Source organism: Sander vitreus, chromosome 12 (genome assembly GCF_031162955.1).
Source record: "Sander vitreus isolate 19-12246 chromosome 12, sanVit1, whole genome shotgun sequence".
Taxonomy (NCBI): domain Eukaryota; kingdom Metazoa; phylum Chordata; class Actinopteri; order Perciformes; family Percidae; genus Sander; species Sander vitreus.
The window spans coordinates 18,184,919-18,205,744 of NC_135866.1; the positions used below are offsets into that span (position 1 = coordinate 18,184,919).

Here is a 20,826-nt window from a genome sequence, read left to right on the forward strand (position 1 = left end):
GTCATTTCTCAACTGAAACAAGCCGATCATGAATCAACTGCTCCCAGAAATTTCAATTCTGTATATAGATCACGTTCTGCGTAAGTCACATTTTACAAAATGGAAAAAACAGATGTAATGCAAGAGGTCATGGGGATAAATAAAGTGGAGGGCATTGACTGAACTTAAGGCAGCTCTCGTACACCAGTTACTTATGAGTCCCTGTTAAGATAAAGGAAGTGGAATAGTGGAAACTGAATTTTCCAGTTCTCATAGAAAATGAGAGGCTGGACTTTATCGCTCTCACACAAGTAACTGGCAATCATTTTTAATTTTTTTTAATTTAATGCTTGAAATAATATCCTATAGACCAAATAATTACAAAGCAAGCATTAGTCCATTTTCAGAAGTTATACAGGAAACACAATCCACTGTTCTTAGTATAATCCTGTTGTGTAAAGTATGGATTTTAGGTTTAATAAAAAGCCTGTATTACAAACTTTGGGAGTAGAGTTTGAAGGGCATGAGCTTTATCTACACAGGGATGGTCTAATGAAAGACACTGCTGTGTTGCATTATGGAAAATGTAGTTTCCAGTGTTTTTGGGGCTTGACCTAAATTTTAGTCAGGACATCTTAGACTGCTGCACAGATTTTGACTATTCTTTTTTTTAAATTTTTTTTTTTTTCCCTTTCTTCTGAAGCACAGAATGAAATCACTGAAGTAACATCATGGAACAGAATATTGATGACTTGCATTAATTAGTGTGAGCGGTCAAACCCATATTGCTCAAACTCTGCAAGATATGTTACCAGCAGGCCTGCAGAACTTGAAACAAAAGTGAAAGTCTCCAAAGATAAGACTTAATACATATGGTGTTACAAAAACAACACAGAATGAGACCATGAAATGACAACATCGGGAGCACTGTCTTTTTGTTTATTGCACGAATCATACATATTTCCAACTGGTGGAACGCAGTATTAGGCAGTGGTGGACAAAAATTGTTCATCAAATGCCTTTTTATGTATACAAGATGCCAAAAACAGCCAGTGGGAAAATCTGGATATAACTTTCTCAAATGATGGATGAAGGAAATACTGTTTTTTCTTGAACAAGAAAGAGATTCAGAATGTTAACACTTGAAATAACAGCGGTTCTGTTTATAACAGAGGGATTTTATTTATAAAAGGAAAAACTGAAGAAAAATGGTAACTCGAGTCTACTTTTTTTTCTCTGGATTTTAAAAGTACTTTGTCCTCATATAGAATATAAACCTCTGCATCAATACCAATGAAATGTTTTGACATCTTTGTTCTTTTTTTAAGTCAAACAGCATTTGCCAAAGTTTTTTTTTTTTTTTTTTTACATTTTTAATATATATATATGTACATATAAATTCAACTAACTAGAGTTCTCATAGAAAATGAGAAAAGCTGGACTTTATCGCTCTCACACAACAAATAACTGGCAAGCATATTGACCCCCCCCCCCCAATCCTCCTCTTTGAACGGTTGTTAATACAGCACAGACAGAAGTTTCCTGCCAAGTGGTATGCTGGCTGCAAACACACGACCTGGTTCAAAAATTTGTCTGAAAAATGTCATTCAGCAATTGATTTGAGACTGTTAGCATCACAGAAGGATTATTATTATCAAATCTCAATTGGCACATAGGGCAGAGTTCCAATTGGGATTTGATCCGGGTCAATACAGGCTCTTTAAAATGACAGTTCCCCAACAGATCCAATCATCAGTCCTTATCCTATGCACATGCTGAACACCATCTACCTCATACATCTACGATTTCCTGTCAAAGATGGGTGTCAGGATGAAGAGTGAGGGAGGGAGGAGGAGGAAAGGTTGGTGGAAGCAAAAGAAACCTCCTCTTCCTAAGTCAAAAAACGCTTAAGTGCAAAATATCTCCCCTCTCAAAAAATCTACAGAAATAAACTAAACTTCACTGTGGGGATTTTCCCAATGAAGGATACTAAACAGCTCTCCCCCCAAAATCACACACTCAGTGCACATTTTGTCTATGTCTCAAACTAAAGCATCCCTGATTCAAAGTGCACTCAGTAGTGAGGGAAAGAGAAGGGGAGGGAGTAGCTTGAGGGCATGTCGGGAGATGCAGCATGTAGGGATTTAGTAGTCCTCGGAGAGAAAATGTGAAAAATGCAACTAGCTGCACAAGCTCAGGGCCAGAAATCAGTATGAGACTGGGGTGCTGCACTGAGGGCACACTGGGGTTTCCCCTCTGAGTTCAAATCTTAAAGGAAGTCACATTTAGGGATGATTTGAGGGAACGATTCTACGCCCTTCCACCCTGCTGAAACTCCCTTCATCAGCACAGACAGCTCGAGAGCAAGAGGTGTGTTCTAAGAGAGGGTGGGGGGGGGGGGGGCTTGTGTATGCTGGTGATGTAGAGCTTCCTACAGGGAACCTAAACAAGAGGTGCTTGCTTGTTGCCATACATGCACAGTACATTGATCTGGGGCTAAACAGAGCATATAGATAATGTATGGACAAGCAGGGGCCTCCAAGTAGTTTATAGGGATGTAAGCACTCACTAAACCGCTTTGTACAATCCTCAAAAGTCAGAATTCTGTGTGTGTGCAGTCTGTAGTCGTCATTTGCACACTCACAACTGCTAGGAAACCAGGCGTTAAGCATCTCGGTCACTCTGCTTCAAAAGTATGTCCAAGTAAGTGTGTGTTTTTATCCGTTTGAGTTTGTATGTGTGTGTAAAAAAAGAAAGAAAAAAGTCTGTGGCTCATCAGTATTTGAGTGTGCCAGTGTGTCAATAGTGCTTGCCTATGTGCATCAATGCAAGGGCAATAAAGTGTGTGTATATATATGTATGTGTGTGTCTAAGTATGTACGCCTATGGCTCAGGAGGACATGCACTGGACATGGTCTGGACCTCCTTCCTCTTCATCAGAGGAATCTGGAGAGCTCCAGGACTCATCAGTGTCTGCGTCTGCACCCTCACGGCGGGCCTGTATCCAGACAAAGAAGTAGAGAACAAAGTAAAGTAAGAATCAGACTATTTTGGGAGGAAATAGGATACAAACATCTTGCTAACCTGGTCCTTATGTTAGAAATTGCGCTGTAATCCAAGTGTAGTAGCAACTGCATCCTACATACTATTTAAGGGGCACTCCAGCAATATAGTATTGCCTTTACATAAAATTGAGGGACTCACAAGGAACAGATTTAAAACAAAAAAACAAAAAACAAAGCAGCAGTGACCGAAATATCCTGAAGCTTTGTCCCTGGTATGAGTCAAACGCCAAAAACTCTGGATCCTACATTTCCCATAATGCAACCAACAGGATATTTTTGTTTGTACCTACTTGCCTGGTAAATGCTCATGTCTTTTTCAACACCACACTCCAAAACGTTACATTTACATTTGTTGCATTTGGTTTGTTGTAGTGTTTGAAGGCTCACCCTCGGTGGACGTCTGTTCCTCATGTGTCTCATCAGGAACCACAGCAGCTGGGTGTCGTACTGGTCACCGTGGCGCACACTGTCCTCATCGCGCTCCCGCTTGTTTTTCTTCATCACCTTGACAAACACAACAAACAGGTGTGAATGTGGGGAACAGGAGCATACATGCAGAGCAAACACGTCCTCGATACACATTCCATTACTTTGCCAGGACTTAGCATATCATTGTTTTTACAACCTAAAGAACAGCCTAGGGGTGGCCTCACCCAGTAGAGTGTGCGCCCCATGTAGGCTGAGTCCTGAGCAGCAGCCCGGGTTCGAATCCGACCTGCGGCCCTTTACTGCGTATCATCCTGTCTCTTTCTCTCCCCCCTTTCCTGTCTATCCACTGTCACTATCGAATAAAGAGAAAAGTCCCAAAAAATCATCTTAAAAAAAAACAAACCAAAAACAGCCTGTGGCAGAGAGCTCAGCCACTCTGATCTGACCGTCTCACTGTAATAGATTTCACATAGCCAGTCATTACATAGGTTAAATAAATGTTTTATTTGTTTTACATCTTGGATCTTATTTTTTTTCCCCCGCAGTTTTTTGCCATCATTCCTACTATGCCAAATTATGATAATATTTTATTTAGCAGCATGTGAGGAATAAAATGACCCCAAATAGCCATTGTAAACATGTATTACAATACAGAGCTACCGTAGCTGTTTTGCAGTGCAATAGACAATTATAATGGACAGTTCAAGCACAGTCACCTTCATTTTCATATAAGTGGTTTAGACAAAAAATTTGAACTGGATATGTTAAATATCTGTCTGCTCCACCTATGTTGTGATATCTCACAGGCTGTGTTATAAAGCTGTTTTCAGTGGTGTCACTGCATCCCTATGTCTCTAAAAGAAGTAGGTAGAATGCTACCACAACCAATAGAATGATGGCCCAAACTATAACAAGCAGAATGGAATAAAATGAGCAGAATAGTATACCTCTTTTAGACCCTTGAGTCCTGTGGGGCTTTCAGCTGTAGGGGCCCACAGTTTGATGTCGTGGTCCAGCCCACTGGTGGCAATACCTGGCAGATGGGGATGTGGCTCCAGACAGTTCACCTGTAGTTGTCGAGGGTAGAGAAAATGACTGAAATGATAATATAAAGATGAAGGGGGATTTTACAGAGGATATTCATGAGATGGTTGTCTCAGCAGCAAAACGCTAACTCTACTGTTAAAGAAAATATACAAGCAAAGCAAGCAGTGTATTTTTATCACAATAAAATACCAAAAATAGTATTTTTCTGCAAGTGAATACAAATACTGGGTAATGACCACTAAGACAAAGAGATTACAGAAGCACTACCAACCACTAAGCACTAAGTCATCTTTGAACCCAACCCAAATATATTATTTAGTGCTGTCACTTAAACGCGTTATTAACGGCGTTAACGCAAACCCATTTTAACGGCGTGAATTTTTTTATCACGAGATTAATGTTGTTTTTGGCCTGGCAAACTTTGTAGTTTTTTTCACATGCTGTTGCAACAACTAGTAACGTTAGAAAAACTACAACACCACACCGGATCTAGCTAGACCGGAAACAAAACAACAGGCACGCCGCACACCGTGCCCGCACACTTGTTTGGGCTTGCGAACCGGCCAAAGAGTAGTAGGCTAACGTTACGTTTTGAGTGGATGGTGAGCGCGGGATGCCGAAATGGATGCCAATAACATTCTGAATGGAAAGTTTACTTTTAAAAAGTTGTCGAGGGGGACACTAGTTTCACGCATACACAGCCTGTATGACATGGAGAAAGCAGCCACAGTGGAACTGCTGCAAAGTGCAAACACTGTCTCATTATCCGGTGATCACTGGACGTCAGTGAGTAATCAAAATTGTTTAGGAGTTACTGCATTGACTATGTATATCAGCATACGGTTTTAGGACTGCGTTGTTTGTATCATTTTGTTTTCATTTGGGACATTGTCCACCCCCTTTTCTGTCCAGGAGAATTGTTACATTCCTTATTAGAAAAACATAAAGGTTACAAATGTCCTGCTGTGGCATCTGGTTTTTGGACCATTTTGTTTGTACTGTATCAGCAAAGTGTTAGTGTTACATCTCAGTTAGGTTAGGTACTTGGAGGAATTTTTCACATTTTTCTTTTGTTTACAATAAATAAATAATAAACTATTACAAATCTTAAAGTCAAGTTCATAAAGTAACTTTCTTTGCATTCATTTGATTCCCAATTAAGATACACTGGTAAGAATGGCTTTCCATTGTTAATGTGTACTTAAAAACAGTTCTGAAATGCAAAAATATAGAATTTTATTCATGTGATAAAACATACGATTAATCGTGATTAACTATAGAAAATTGGCGATTAAAAAAATGTATCTTTTGACAGCCCTATTATTATTCTCTCTCTCTCTCTTTGACTCACCACTCCTCCCCTGTCTCCCTCCATAAACTGGACGATGCGAGCAGAGTTCTTGTCCCACAGGTATATGTGTCCGCAGTCACTGCCACTGACCACAAACTCACTGCATGGCCCATAGAAGTTCACCCCCTTCACTGAGGTGAAGATGAGAGGATACAGTGTCAGTCTGTGTGATAACCAGAATATCTTAACAGCCCTGCAGTATACCTTCCGAACTAAATGAGGCCATAATTACACAAGAGTTTTCATTGGCCAAATGCTTGTGAAGTTGGGCTATAACTGATAAGTTTGATTTTTAAAATTGTGTGTAGATGCAAAGAGAACTACTGTATTACTGTAATAAATGATTGCTGTAATTGGGAATGAATTTAACACCTGTAGCATTATTGCGGTGTCCCTTGTATCTCCTGCGATAGTCAGCCCCATCACTGTGGTTGGAGTCAAACAGGTAGATGTCCTCGTCATTGTAACTGGCCAGGAGCTCTGTAGAGACAAACAGGGTAAAAAAAAAAAAAAAAAAAAGTTTAAGTTTCCTTTAATGCCATAAGGGAAGAAGATGGGCTGGCCTTTTTAATTCACACAGAGAAGATTTAGACAAGCTCAGCTTAGTTTCTGATCTCATAAAAATAGATATTAATTGGACATAAGTAAAGTCCTGTAACTGGCTCTAAACCCAACCTTACTGGTGTCCTGCAAAGATGAGAGCAAACTAAATGCTTTTTAGAATGGACCTTAATTATAAACTGTTTTGAGTGTCACTTATATTGCATTGGGGTTGCACCTGGAAGGCTAAGAATGGCAAAGGTTTTGGCATTTTAAGACATTGACAAGTGTGGGGCAAACATGTTCATAACAGAATGAGAAATTAGATTAGGATAATCAAACTAGTTCAAATATAAATATGAAACAGGATTATGGAGATTGCAAGAAAATGAAATCATGGCATAAGATTTTGAATTATTTCCATACACATTGCATGCAAAGTGTTCTGTGTCTTTATTATTGCTGTGCTTACAATAGGGAAATGTAAGATAACTGTTTTTAGTACTTTAAACTGAACATTTTTCTTAAATTGTGCAAGTTTTTACCTGTGCCATCATGACTATACACAAGGCAGGTTATGTTGGTTTTCGACTCACTGGATACCAGATGTGAAGGACAAAACTTTTTCAGGACACCATTGTTATCATTCTCATTGATCTTCCTCTGGTCATAGATCCTAAAGAGGGTGAGAAAAAGAGAATGTGACATCTGAGAGAGAGTAAGCAACAATATCAAATATTTTTTAGACAATTTCCATTGCATCCCATTTTGCAATTATAGTGAAATAATCAGCACTAGAACCACAACCTGCTTCCTACCTCACATACTGATCTCTTCCGCCCACAGCAAAGTGTTGTGTCTTTGCTGGGTTGACAAAGATGGTGTACAACCCCACCTTTTTATCACCCTCCTTTACAACCACCAGTTTACTGCCACACAAATGTAAGGAGACACAATGGAAAAATGGGTATTAGCTCTGGCAATGGGAAAAGTTGTATGATGTCGAATGGCTAACACAGGAATATGTTATGATATTTTGCCACGCTACAATTCAACTGAAAATCGAATTCCTGGGTGACTGAATTTAAACTTGGTAAACTTTAATAATGGTATCACTCACTTGGCGGGACGGTCTAGACGCAGGTCAATACCAAACACCACAGCATCCTCTCCAGCAGACAGAAAAGAGCAGGGGGAATCTGGCTCAAGGGCCAGCTGGAACAAAATTTGAAAAACACACACAATGACACAATGATCAGGCTATCAGAGTCTTAAACATATTTACCACAGATGAAACTTATCCTATCCATTCTCTATTTATCTTAAATCTATCCTTATTCTCTCATTCGCAATTGCAGTACAAACACTCACCTTGTGTGCTGCCCCTTTATGCTGTGCTACCCGCTTGGTGTTCTTGCAGCGCTGTGTGGCAGAGAGCTCAGCCACTCTGATCTGACCATCTCGAGCACACATGGCCAAGGTGGAGTCTCCACTGTGAGGCAGGAACTTTGCCTATGCATATTAGGGGCAGGGCGAAGACTCATTTAAAGTTTCTGACCACAATGGTCACTTTTGCAAGTTTTATCATTATTGACTATTGATTATTATTTGTAGTATCACTAACCCTCATTGTTAAATCAAAGTGTACAATTTTCTCTTTACCTTTAATCAACTCAAGTCCTTAATTCATCTGCCTCTTTGCTCATAAGAGTTAAAGATTTTATTTTCCCCTACCTGAAAGACATTGCTCTTGTGGCCACTGTCAAACTCCAGCTCAGCACGGCGGACAGCCCAGTCCCAGATCACCACTCGCAGATCATCGCTGCCTGAAGCCAGGCGTGTGCCTGAGGGGTTGAAGTGCAACGTGTTGACGCAGCCCGTGTGCCTCTCCAGTCGGCCCTGGAGCTCTAGCCTCTGCACAAGACCACGGGCTCCACACACACGCCTCACAAACTGGTGCGAGTTCCTGCCAATCTCCCTGGAGCGCAGTGAGGGTATCGCCCGCCATATAGGGCCACGCAGGTCACGGAGCTCTGCTCCCAGCCACGTCTCCATAGCCTCATCATCGTCTTCATCATCTTTCTGTTCTTCTTCTTCTTCTTCGTCCTCGTCGTCGTCCTCATCTGAGCTGGTGGAGTGATTGGTGCCGCCGCCAGGTCTATTCCTCTTTCTGGCTGCCCTTTTCCCACCATCTTTATCCTTTGCTCTCTCACGTCTGCCTCCATCGCTCTCTCTCTCACCATCCTCAGTCAGGGAGTAGAGACCACTGCCATCCATGCTGTCTGTGTCTTCTTCCTCCTCTTCCTCTCTGTTTGCCCCCATCTCTCCTTCCACATCTGGTGTAGTCTTGTCTCTAAATGCCTCTCCTGTTTCTTTGGGAGCTACAGAAATAGGAAAAGTCGGAGCCATGGAGAATATGGTTAAGACATTGCTGTCTCACTGGGATATTCAACAAAAGGTGTAGCCTCCAGCTGCTACTGTAAACTGTATCAATGTTAAGTCCTATTAAGCTGCAAAAAAAGATGATCTCAGCAGTATACATAATGCAAACATAATTTAAAAAAGTAAAGTTTCTACCATACCAAACAATGTTAGCAGCATAAGCTTTTTAGAGATCTGTTAAACTACAAGAAAGGTGTTACCATCTTGACAAGAAGACTGGGTTTGTCCCTCTTTACTTCCAGAGGCATCTGCCTCCTTGTGTTGATATTCTCCTGGTTCTTTTTCTTCAGAGCCACCTAGTAGAAACAAACATGTCCTCTGATTAAGTGTATGTGCTAAGGAGCATGACAACTCACACAGTTAGGTATAAATACTCAGTTATTTTCTTGCACTGATCCTTTACCATTAAGCGCAGTGGATTTGTCGTCAGCCTCAGCCATTCTGTCTCCTTTGTCCTGCGTCGACCCGAGGGAGAACCTATGAACAAAAACAATATTTAGGTTGACAACAAACAAAACAATGGCTCAAATTAAGATAACAACTATTATGCATAAGTAAGCCGACATCATTTCTTGCACTCGCTGAACTGTTGTCAACTAACGTTACCGACGCCACACTGTGTGCAGTGGGGCACAAGTTACCTTTTAGCTCCGTAGCTTCCAAATTAACAGCCAGGCTAATTTTACAACCTACCTACCGCTGCATGTAACGACAAACTCGCTTGGTAACGTTAGCTGGCTCACAGGCCTGGGTAATGCCATATTTTGCTTTGTGGTGCTTAACAGTGCATTATCCTCTGCAGTGCTCCACTAACTAGCTAATGCTAAAAAGCCTGCGTGAGGCTAACGAATTTTGAAACTAAATACTGCTGTCAGTCCTGCTTAACAACCAAACATCTGGTTGTCAAAAAGCGAGCAAGCAGCTAGCATTGCTTGTAATGGCTAACTAGCATAGCTTGCGTTACCTCTAATCAAAGGCCCGACGAGGCGTACTTCTTAGTTTAGACCAAACCTTAATCTTTATTGCAGATATATTTTCTCCACCTCACTACTTAGCCACTGAGCTAAGTGCCTCGACTCGGAATTCTCTGACCATAAATACACGACATTAGGAATGCGTGCATAAAGTTTTTTGTAAAAGACAGACTATAATGCAAGCTAACTGCGTTGCCACAAGGTTGAGTGGTCTGTTGTTTATGTTTTGACGGTTCAGTTTCTTCTTTTTTTTGGTTCCATTTCCGGTGTCGTGCTCGCTTCGTTTTTCCCCCCGGAAGAAGAGATACGCGAGGCCAAATGTTAATGACAATAACAATTAATAATGACAATACTACTAGTACTAGGCTACTTCTACTATTACTAATAATGATAATAATAACTTATTTGTTAATATGCCTACTATATAGGTTAAAGCGTGACTTATTTTAACAAACTGAACAAATTCCACATTAATTCATCTTTTAATTCAACACTTTCTTTTATTTTCTTAATCAATTTGTTTAAATAAATGTTTTTACTCAGCAGGCCCTGGGGGTAAAAATTAGCTGCTGGGAACCTACTCCCATTCTCTGAGCAATGTGTACATTGATTTAGGAATTTGCAACATAGTAGCACAAAACTCAATAATGATCATGGTCTTAAATCCAGACCTTCTCACCTTCTTCAAGACAGGGCACTGTGATTTGGAAATAAAGACGGACTTGTCATAAACCTGCATATATTATCACCTTATTAAGTTGTTATGGGAAACACTACAAACACCTACTCATCCAGCAAATGCAGAGCAAGGTAAGTATTCTTTTTATTGTATTTGTTTTACTTTTGTATTACAAGCAACCACTTTTATATAACAATGGATAAAATGACTATGTGTAATGTGAATCCTATCAATTAGTGCAGTTTTTTGTGTCATTTTATATTTTCCTCATGTCCAGATTAACCTGCTAGGAGGGCTCTGGGCAAAAATGAACTGCTGGCCTCCTGTGTAATTTATTCACCTTCATTGCTACATTTTGCCTATGTTCCAAATAATGTCTAACCCTTTCTTACTAACCTCGGCTACAGGACAATTCACAACAGCTTTGATTTCAGCAAATGCTATGCTGACATTAGATTAGATGTTGGTTTTGTATGGTGTTTGCGCAAAGAGTACACCCATGTGTTTTAGCCCTTAATTATGAATATACACTACCGGTCAAAAGTTTGGGGTCACTTAGAAATTTCCATTCCACTCAATTACAGACAGAATATCAGCTGAGATCAGTTGCATTGTTTTTTTTAACCAGGGCAGCAGTTTTCAGATTACATTCTGTGCTTACATAATTGCAAAAGGTTCTCCAATGTTTTCTCAGTTAGCCTTTTAAAATGACATCAGATTAGTAAACAGAATGTGCCTTTGGAAAATTGGATGAATGATTGCTGATAATGGGCAATGTAGATATTACATTAAAGATCAGCCACTTCTTTCTACAACAGTCGAGAACCCTTTTGCAATTATGTAAGCACAGAATGTAATCTGAAAACTGCTGCCCTGATTTAAAAAAACAATGCAACTGATCTCAGCCGGTATTCTGTCTGTAATGGAGTGGAATGGAAATTGGAAGTGACCCCAAACTTTTGACTGGTATTGTAGACTATCCTAAATTTATTTTCAGGAAAATTATACTGTTGACAGCATCGGATGTGTCCTATTGGGTGGGTATTTGCATTGTATCATAGTGAATTTTTGTATTTAAGCCAGCAGGAGAGCAAGTTTTCTGCTTTAGTTGCTCTTATTTAGTTAAAGTCTATGAGCCTGCAATGTCTGAGGAAACATCTGGCTCCCTCACTTAGGGTAAAACAAGATGGGCCCCCCCCACACAGACATACACACACACCCCAGCTTCCTTCCTGTGTTTATGTCATGGGCTTAATGACACAGTGAATCCTATGGAAGGAGGATGTCCTTCTCCCTGTCTCTGTCAGTTCCCTTTGATTATTTACTATCTGACTTATAGAAACACAAGCTATATGCCTACTGTATATTGAAACAGAGATCACAATTTAGCATTACACGCCACAAAGAACTCAGATTATAGTCACCTGTCAAAGCTGTTTATAATCCACATGGAATTTCAGATGAGAGTGGGAGACTGTGAGGGAAAAGGATTACTCTGCAACACACACACTTTTTCATAGAATAAATAGAGATACACTGTATGTGAAAGATAAAATAAGTGCTGAAATTTCAGTCTGTTCACCGGTTAGTCAACTGACAAAACACATCAGCTGATCACTTGAGTTATTATCAATCAAATTGTCAGTTGCTGGTTACATTTTCCCAAATGTGAAGATTTGGTCATTTTAATCTTTTTTATATTAGTACCATACATTTCCTATTTTGGGGGTTTTGGATTTACAGAGTTTATGGAGCAATCATTGAAATAATAATCTACAGATGAATTGACAATAAAAATAAGCACTAGTTGCAGCCCTATGGATAAAATTAAACCAACACCAATAGCCTATAGCCATAGGTCTATGTGAATGTGAAATTATAGTTTTAATTGCTGCCAACAGGAGGAGCTTTATATAATATATTATTATATAATATTTTACATATAAAAACTATGTAAAAACTAGGCCTAGCCTATAGGCTAGTTTTAACATGCACGTTAACCTTGAAATCAGGTTAACTTTTGCATGTAGCCTATATAAAAGGTGGAAATAACCTGCGTTCACCTTTCTAAAAAAAAACAGAAGTTTCACAGAGAAAGGGTTTTGCAGGACTTGTTTCAGTCGCTACATCCCGCAGTGGTGCTATACATTGTTGGAAACTCATTTCCGAAGTATCAGCATAACGATTATTGTACGACCACCTCTGTGTGAAAACATCACAGAAGAAGGAAGGGAAGTTCACATACAAGCAGTGGAGGTTTGACGAGAGCCCACCCTCTTAAACTGCAGCAGCTCTCTGTGTCCTCCAGAGGCGATGCTGGAGTTTAGAGAGACGAGGGGACGGTGCTGAGCGCAGCTACTGTATCATGCCGTGCACAGGCTTACAATAGGGACAAAGTTTTGACATTTGACATTAACCTTCTGTTTTTACCGCTCTCCGACAATATGGAGTACTGGAGGCAGTGTGCGATGTGGCTGATCAGCTGCAAAGTGCTGCCCCCGAACCACCGGGTAACTGCGGACACGACGCAGGTGTTCGACCTGGCGCAAACCCTGCGGGACGGGGTGCTGCTGTGCCAGTTGCTGAACAACTTGAGACCTCACACTATTAACCTGAAGGAGATCAACCTCAGGCCACAGATGTCACAGGTAGTAGACTTAGCATTTCTACGCTGCTTTCAAATCAACTTGTGGTTGTAACGTGTGCAGAGGAACTGTAAAACTGCTGTGAAATCCAAATAAGTGTCGCCAGACATTAATGGGATTTAAAAGCATGCCGTAATAGTGTTAGATGTCAATGTAAGTTGATTTGGGTTACTTAACAGTCACTCGCTCCAGAATCAATTTGGTTCTGTTAGTAGAAGAAGCCAAATCATTGGCACTTGCCTATGAACAGAGACTATAAAATGTGTTGTGCATAAGGTAGACTTAAACAAGTTGGCAGGAGCTTTTCAAAAAAGTGATACTAAGTGATGATAAGTCCACATAAGGTATCTAAACACACCACCACAGAAACAAGTAGAATCAGCATATCATGTTTGTGTTGTTAAAACACCTGCAGGGAACAACACTAATTTGGAAGCCTTGTTCCAGAGTTCTTAAGAGTTTAATGCGGATATATGTCAGGGAAGTTTTTATCCCTTTAGGTTACTTCATTAAAACGGTGAGGGTTTGCAGCATGGCAAGCTTTTGATAATTTCCCATGCATCTGTCACCATTACATTCAAGTCCAGAATTTGGGAACATCCATATATCCTGTCTCCTCTAGTGCTGTGTGTCACTGTAAACATTTTAAAAAATGAGGCACTGAGTGACCTTTTGGAGATCTAATGTGAATACGTCTTTATCAGTCCTTCTAAATATGATAAAGAATCTATTATATACAGTATGTCTGTATTTTTAAGCAATTGAGGGGGTGCTAAATGCCCATCAGACTAGACCAAAGGGATGGTCCCAGGCTTGACCTCTCTTTACCCAATTTACCATACCCAATTAATGCTTCCCTCTGTCACTGGAGAGGCCTGATAAAATCCTGGCTTTGATCCACCCATTATTTAGGGAACTTTAACTATGTGTGCTACAACTCGTAACTACTGCAACTGCTCTGAGTTTAAAGCCCTATATATGTAGTTAACCACACTGAGAAATTAAGGCAACTTTTAGATTATTATGTAGATTTAGCAAGACTAGTCTTTGTATAAACAACTTTTTTTTTTTATTTGTTTGTAAATAAAGACATTTGCAAGTAATGTCAACATGATTTCAGTATGTAGGTCAAGCAAGACTTGTATTTTGCATTGATTACAGGCCGTATTGTAGTTACTTCTGAAGATATTGGTTTCAAAGCACATAGTTAATTGGATTATTGCTTACACCTCTAGTTTCTATTAAGATTTTTTTTTAACATTTGGGACTGCTACTACTGCTGCAGCATTTACTATTTCAGCGGTGCAATGGTTTCTTGTCATTTGAGAGGGATGAGAGCTCTTTTTCCAGCTGAACCCTGATTTTCGTTTACCAGGTTAGCCTGTGGCCATGGAAACCTCATCCAGCGGCCTTGGGCTTTGGTAGACCAGCCCTGGCCAAGACCTCTTGAATTGACGCTCTTTGAGTTTCTTTTAATTGCTCTTATTAAAGACCTTTTTAATGGCTCTTTAATGTTTTATGTAAAGCACTTTTAATTGCCTTATTGCCGAAATGTGCTATATACTATTTATCTCATTGGTTAAATATAGGTTTAAGAAAACAAAAAATATATAATAACTAAACGTAGTGAAAAGCATAGTGAGACAGACATTTATAGCAATATATCTCTGTATAGGTGCAGATAAACTCAACTAAAATATTTTGTAGTTAACAAAATACTCACAGGTGATTAGCTCTTTATCAGGCCTTCTTAAAAGTATGATACATATGACAAATGTATCATCTAGTCAGACTCTGAACACGTTTGATTCCAAGTAATCTCCAACATCTTGGCATCTTAACCTGTTGGGGTCAAAGGACCCATTAATAAAAAGAATCACACAAAAAAAGTTTTAACATAAGTAGGTCTGATAATTTGTAACTGGACGGTTATTTTTTGAGAAATGAGATAAAAAAAAAACATTTGTTAGTTGTCATAAATGTATGATTGAAATTCTGCGTCGCCAAAGATTTTTAAAAAAGAGACTCAAACTGTTTTTAATTTTAACTTCTACAAACTGCCATAAACAAATTAAGATATCTAGTAAAAATGACCAATTTTGCCTTCAAAGATCCTGCTTCTGTAATAAATAAAAGCCAGTTTCTTAACTGGGCATTAGATTGTGTTCTGTCTTATATACTGCTGTGTATGTGCTCTGTCAGTGCACGTCCACTCGTCTTTTATCTTCTTGGTAGACAGTAAAAGCAAACCCAGGGCATAATGCGCCGAACAATGCATAGCCATAGCCTGCAGCTGTAGGCCATCTGAATATGGTTGAAAAAGGCATGTATGTCAGTGGGCTCCAGATTTTAAATGGCCTTTCATTGTGCCCTGCTGACCTACGATCTTGGAAATGGAAACAAGGCCATGAAGGTAATGGACTGGAGAACAGTGGAGAGTGCAGTGTACTGTACAGTGAAAATGCACCCAGAAGTGCTATATTTATCATACTGTTTGTTTGTGTGACAGTAAAATTCTTACCTATGGATCATGAATAAATAGGCACTCTATATAATCTCTGCTTTTATTATGTAATTTTTCTTGGTGAAAGTAAAACTGATATTCAAAGAAAATCTTTCAAGACAGTCTTCAGCACCAGACAAATCAATGCTGCTAAACATCAATATATATGAACACAAACAAAATAATACAAAATGTCAAAAGGTACAAAATAAAAGCTTAATAATTAGTGCAAAATCAAATCAACAGCAACGGGATCCCGACTAAACACACCATCAAGCAACCCTATGTTAACCCACCTTCCATCATTTTAAACATACTGCACCAAGAAAGGCCTGCACTTTTTACTTTTTTCATCTCTGAAGCCAAAGATGAATCGTTTATTGTCAAAGTAGATGTGTAGAAAGTGAATATGCATCAGGGCTGTGCCTGTAATCAGGAGTTGTGCAAAGCCATCATGTTCATACACTTCCTCCACAGACAAACAGGGCCCCATGGGGGCGGTGGAGTGATTACAGGCGTCTCCACGATGAGCTTATGTGATAAAAAGGAGCCTATGAATTCTCAGTAATCAGCTCTCCTTTCACATTATCACATACGCAGTTCTTAGTTTAGTCATCACTTAATAATACAAAAGGGCAAATGCTGGCACGCTTGTTTACCACTTGTTTACTGTTTGCATGCTTTATAGGGTGTTTTTTACAGTGCTATTTGTGTAGATGGATTTTTAGTATAAGTGGCCCAAGCTAGAACCCATAACCATAAGCAAAATGTCTTTATAAAAGTTGTTGGACTGCACTCTTCCCACTGAGACACAGATCCTCATAGGAAGTGACACCTAAAGAGCACATCGTTAGTGGTTTCATTTTGCACCGTGAAACTTTCCGTTTTCACTTTCAGTTAGCTGTGTGTGTGTGGTTCACATTCCCTTTTATAAAGGCAATTTCAAGTTATCTGTGCTCACATTCTAGTGTTAATATAGGTAATTAAGGTTAAACAGAATTATAGGCTTGGTTCTTCCAAAATGACAAAACACTTTCCACGCAACTTATGTCAGTGGTATCTTGCAATGCAGATATCTGTCTGAGACTGCTGTAGGGTGGCACGATATTCTGTTTCATCGTCTACATCGCGATGTGCGCATGTGCGATAGTCGCATCGCAGGACGTTGCGATGTTGACACTACAACTTCTTTGCTGCTTGATAAAAAAGTAAACTTTCACCGTTCTCCTTTTCCATGATTGTTACCGACCGATCCTTCCCCTTTAAGACAGGTGGTCATGTGACGTAACGTTAGTCCGACGGGGGAGGGGGGGTTGTTATGGGAAGTGAGGCTCTCCCGTGTGTAGAAAAGTACCGTAAGCGGTAGATGCAGCTGACACAGTGATGTACATGCTTTTCCATGGGTAGTGAAGCTACAGTAGTCAGTGTTTTATGTTCGCTGCAAAGACAAACTAAATCACCTGATTAATGCAACGTAATCACGACATCTCCCGGCCATTTTTCACCGCAGAAAGCTGCCTCCAGCCAGGCTGAAGCCAACATAGTTAGCCTAAAGAAACAAGGCGTCTGTCCCAACTAACGTTATGGTTCGGAGCTGCGACGCTGGAAACGTAACACTAATCTACAACAGCAGTCTGTTTCTGATATAACGTCATTTACACTGATTTAAGTGCTCTTGGATACACAGTCTGTTGCAAGAGTGTGACATGCAGGCTCTGCATGCACAGCAAACCAACAATCATGATAAATTTTAATCAATTTATCAAACAACCAAAGCAGGCCCTGCTAGTCGACCACAACCTGACATTTAGAGGAAGCAACATGCATTATTAATATCATTCACTTTAGCCTGAATTGATATTATATGAATACAATGGTGTCATGTTAGTCAACCAGTGTATTTCTTCCTAATTTCCCTCTCCAAAATCACTTCAGAAGAGTAATCACAGCACTTACTTGCTTTGGTTTTTGTAAAACCAAAACCAAAAGTTCAACAAAGACTGGTTCACATAAGAACATTTCCTTTTTCATTTTTATTTTCTTTGTAGATGCACTCCCTTACAAAATCACCCCAGTAGTTGAGAATGATTTAGTATTTCTAAATAGGGCTATTTATGTCCTCTTGTAAAAATTAGTCTTTTTTGCATATTGCAATATATATCGCAGGGGGAAAAAATATCGCAATGTAAGTTTTTTCCAATATTGTGCAGGCCTAGACTGCTGCAATTGAGGCACATACAGTATGTGCTTATTTGTGGTTCTTAACATTATATTTAAAACATTGAACAGCAACATCTCTTTCCACAAACGTGATGTCGCTGCTACTACAGTATGGATAATCCACAGACCATGCTGACAATAGTTCAGCAGATCAAAGGGACTATTTCTTCAATTAAAAATACTAAAATGAAAACAGTTGTGTGACACTATGAGCCCCATTTAACCTTGCATCTAGGTGGTGGTAGTGAAAAAAATTATAATAATGCCTCCCATTTTCATTTACAGCAAAAAGAAAAAAAAATTAGCATGGAAAAACTGGAGGAACTGACCTATTGATGTTATGTGTAGAATGAATTAATGATTAACAATCACTAACATGATTCTAGGAAATGCAAAAATGCACACACTTCTGTGACTGCTCTATGGGGATGAGGGATGCTAAAATGATCTGTCAATTTGTGCCCTTTGCAGTTCCTGTGCTTAAAGAACATCCGCACATTCCTGACGTCTTGCTGTGAGGTGTTTGGGATGAAGAAAAGTGACTTATTTGAAGCCTTCGATCTCTTCGATGTTCGAGACTTTGGAAAGGTAACACATATATCCATTTTTCTCCACTGTTCAGATGTTCTAGTTAGAAACAATAGGGGGAAATTGGTGACACAAACATCAAAACTGTGCCATAGTTTGCAAAACAACAAATACGTATTATATTGTCATAGCTCTTCTTACATGAAAAAACATTGGTACCTAAAAACTTGAAATAAAAAGACAGGAATAGACGCATTATTTTTTTATCATAGTACATCAAATCCTTGTTTTTTAAGATGTATTTTCCTCTGATGGAGACATGGCATGTGTGTGTATGTAAGTTTCAATATGTGTCCACCCATTGCCTGGTATTGCATTTTTCTGGTGCACTACTGAAGGGATCGGTCAACTTCTTTTTATTGCTGCGTTATTGTGGGAGCTGGTTTTAGTGTTTGTACCATAGAAATAAAATGTGTACCAATCAATTAACCACGGGAAACAGTTCAATGGCCTTTCTATCCATTTTATTTCTAATGGTGTGTACACAGTGTACCAGGTCAGTGGGGTTGTAGTGTAGTGCGTTTCTTCTTTGCTACTCATTGGACTCTCGCTCACAGCACAGGAGCCTGATTCAACTGAAGAAAGCACAATCCTGAACAGGCCTTATTTCCACATTTCCATAGTCCAGTGCATTCGGTGCATAACTCTGCCTTGGAGCATTATGAGTTGTGTGAGCATCTCTGGGTTATCCATGGGGAAATAATATAATTTGAAATGTGTATTCTTTGTATTATTCTGGACTGAATATGTTTATTTTCTAATTTAGCACATCTAAAATACAGAACATTACGTCTGTAAAAGTGTTATCATTTCAAAGGGGCTTAATTTGGGTAAACTACTATTCCTTATGTTCTATATTCTCTTCTTATAAATTATTTTGTCAGAGCAGATATTGTATATATTTAAAAGAATGTATACAGTATGGCAGGTGGTTTGAGAACTTCAGCTATATTTTGTTAATTAATATTTACAATATTAATATTAATATATTTTGTTAATTAAATTTTAATTAAAAGAAATGTTCTGCGGGCAACATGTATATCTAAAGTCCTTTAGTCGGGCATATTATACATGACTGCAGTTTTTAATTCACTTCCCTGCAGAGAATAGACATTGGTCATTGGTTCTCTTGGTCATTGGTTGTGAGGAATTGCATATTGAGCTTTGCGTGCAGTTTCCCCAAACTATTTTCTTTCAGTTCAGTGTGTTGTGTTCTAAAGAAGCTTCCAGTTAATCTGGCTCCTGATAATCCCACAGGGGAGGTGCTGCCTGCAAATATGTACAGTAAATCCAAACTGGGCTGCATAATCTCAGTCATGTTCAAGAGTTGTCCATCAAACAAACAAGCTTCCGGAGGGGGAAAATTGTGCCGCATCATTACAATGGTTTTTTTTCATCATTAGTTAAAAATACGGGTGTCTGCATGTTCACCGATTGGGTTGGATTGGCTCCAGGGAGGGTTGTAAGGCCAAACAAATGCTCAATCTCTTCCCTATTTTCCAGAAAACATCCAAAAGAGAACATCTCAAATCTCAGCCAGTCTAATCCACTGGGGTTGAATTGTGCCAACTCTGCCCGTAGACTGAGTATTAGTCCACTGAATATCTAATGAGAGCTCTCTAACCTACATTCCTCTGCTGAGTTACTACAGGCTTCACCCCGGCAGCCATGCCTACTGCATGCAGCAGCCTGGAGGCCAGTAATGTGTTTATTTCATCCCTCTACATAAAAGTATAACAACCTTGACTGTAAAAGCAAAATATTTGTTTATTAAATCCAAGTGAATAAAGAAGGGCATTTTACATTGTAGGAATGGCTGTTTTTTGTTTTCTTCTTAAAGAAATAGTTCAATGTTTTGGTAAATGCACTTATTCAGTCTCATGCTGAAAGTTAGATGAGAAGATTGATACCACTCTCATGTCTGTACAGTATGTATGAAGCTACTGCCAGAGGGGTGATTACCTTAGCTTAGCATAAAGACTGAAAACAGGGGGAAACAGCTAGCTTGGCTAGGTCCGAAGGTTACAAAATCCGCTTGTCTCCTAAAGCTCACTAATTATAACATTATAAAGTGTTTGCTTGATCTCCTGGAGTCTCCGTTAGTTGTCTGCTCGGTTTTTGTACAGATTAAACAAACAAGATACCTTTTTAATTTGATGTGTGTCACACAGTGTGTGATGTTCTTAAACATGAGACCCTATGAGCTTTAACTAATTTGTTTTTTAATACATGTAAATACTACTGCTTGTAAAATTTAGATAACAAAATCGCAGACAGTCAGGCATGCACAAGGAAGGAAAGTTAAAACACAATGTCCTATATATTGAAATGGTGTTTTTAACTTTCCTTCCTTTTGCTTTCTTT

At 39.3% G+C, this 20,826-nt stretch overlaps 2 protein-coding genes across 7 annotated transcripts in view; one reads left to right on the forward strand and one right to left on the reverse strand.

The window, feature by feature from the left end:
- Window positions 1-904: 904 nt before the first annotated feature.
- Window positions 905-10,079, reverse strand: dcaf8 (DDB1 and CUL4 associated factor 8). 2 transcript variants are annotated; one of them, XM_078264263.1, is made up of 13 exons: window positions 9,818-10,079; window positions 9,257-9,330; window positions 9,054-9,149; window positions 8,146-8,792; window positions 7,783-7,923; window positions 7,532-7,626; window positions 7,230-7,340; window positions 6,957-7,087; window positions 6,244-6,351; window positions 5,872-6,002; window positions 4,421-4,540; window positions 3,432-3,548; window positions 905-2,977 (listed from the first exon to the last, which is right to left on the reverse strand). In XM_078264263.1, exons 2-13 carry the CDS (start codon window positions 9,291-9,293, stop codon window positions 2,870-2,872), a joined length of 1,842 nt encoding a protein of 613 aa, XP_078120389.1. In that variant the 5' UTR covers window positions 9,294-9,330; window positions 9,818-10,079; the 3' UTR covers window positions 905-2,869. The 2 variants fall into 2 exon arrangements, with proteins under 2 accessions (XP_078120389.1, XP_078120390.1); XM_078264264.1 differs by lacking the exon at window positions 9,818-10,079 and adding an exon at window positions 9,495-9,748.
- A 2,672-nt stretch (window positions 10,080-12,751) lies between these two features.
- The window catches only part of LOC144526652 (guanine nucleotide exchange factor VAV3-like), a 45,520-nt gene continuing 37,445 nt past the window's right edge, over window positions 12,752-20,826 (forward strand). For 2 of the 5 annotated variants that reach the window (XR_013502768.1, XR_013502769.1), the window contains exons 1-2: window positions 12,759-13,154; window positions 18,346-18,462. Coding sequence is in view for 3 of the 5 variants with exons in the window: in XM_078264260.1 (XP_078120386.1) it covers window positions 12,951-13,154; window positions 18,346-18,462 (321 nt within the window). In the remaining 2 variants the exon portion in view is untranslated. Of the gene's footprint in view, window positions 13,155-18,345; window positions 18,463-20,826 lie in introns of all 5 variants that reach the window. The other 3 variants (XM_078264260.1, XM_078264257.1, XM_078264258.1) reach the window with 3 other exon arrangements.

Bases quoted from the DNA above. Each gene is read 5' to 3' on its own strand.
- dcaf8 (XM_078264263.1), bottom strand. From the start codon at position 9,293: ATGGCTGAGGCTGACGACAAATCCACTGCGCTTAATG. The intron at 7,627-7,782 runs GTGAGTGTTTGT...ATTTTGTTCCAG, and splicing joins ATAAAGGGGCAGCACACAAG to CTGGCCCTTGAGCCAGATTC. The intron at 7,088-7,229 runs GTAGGAAGCAGG...CACCCTCTTTAG, and splicing joins GGAAGAGATCAGTATGTGAG to GATCTATGACCAGAGGAAGA.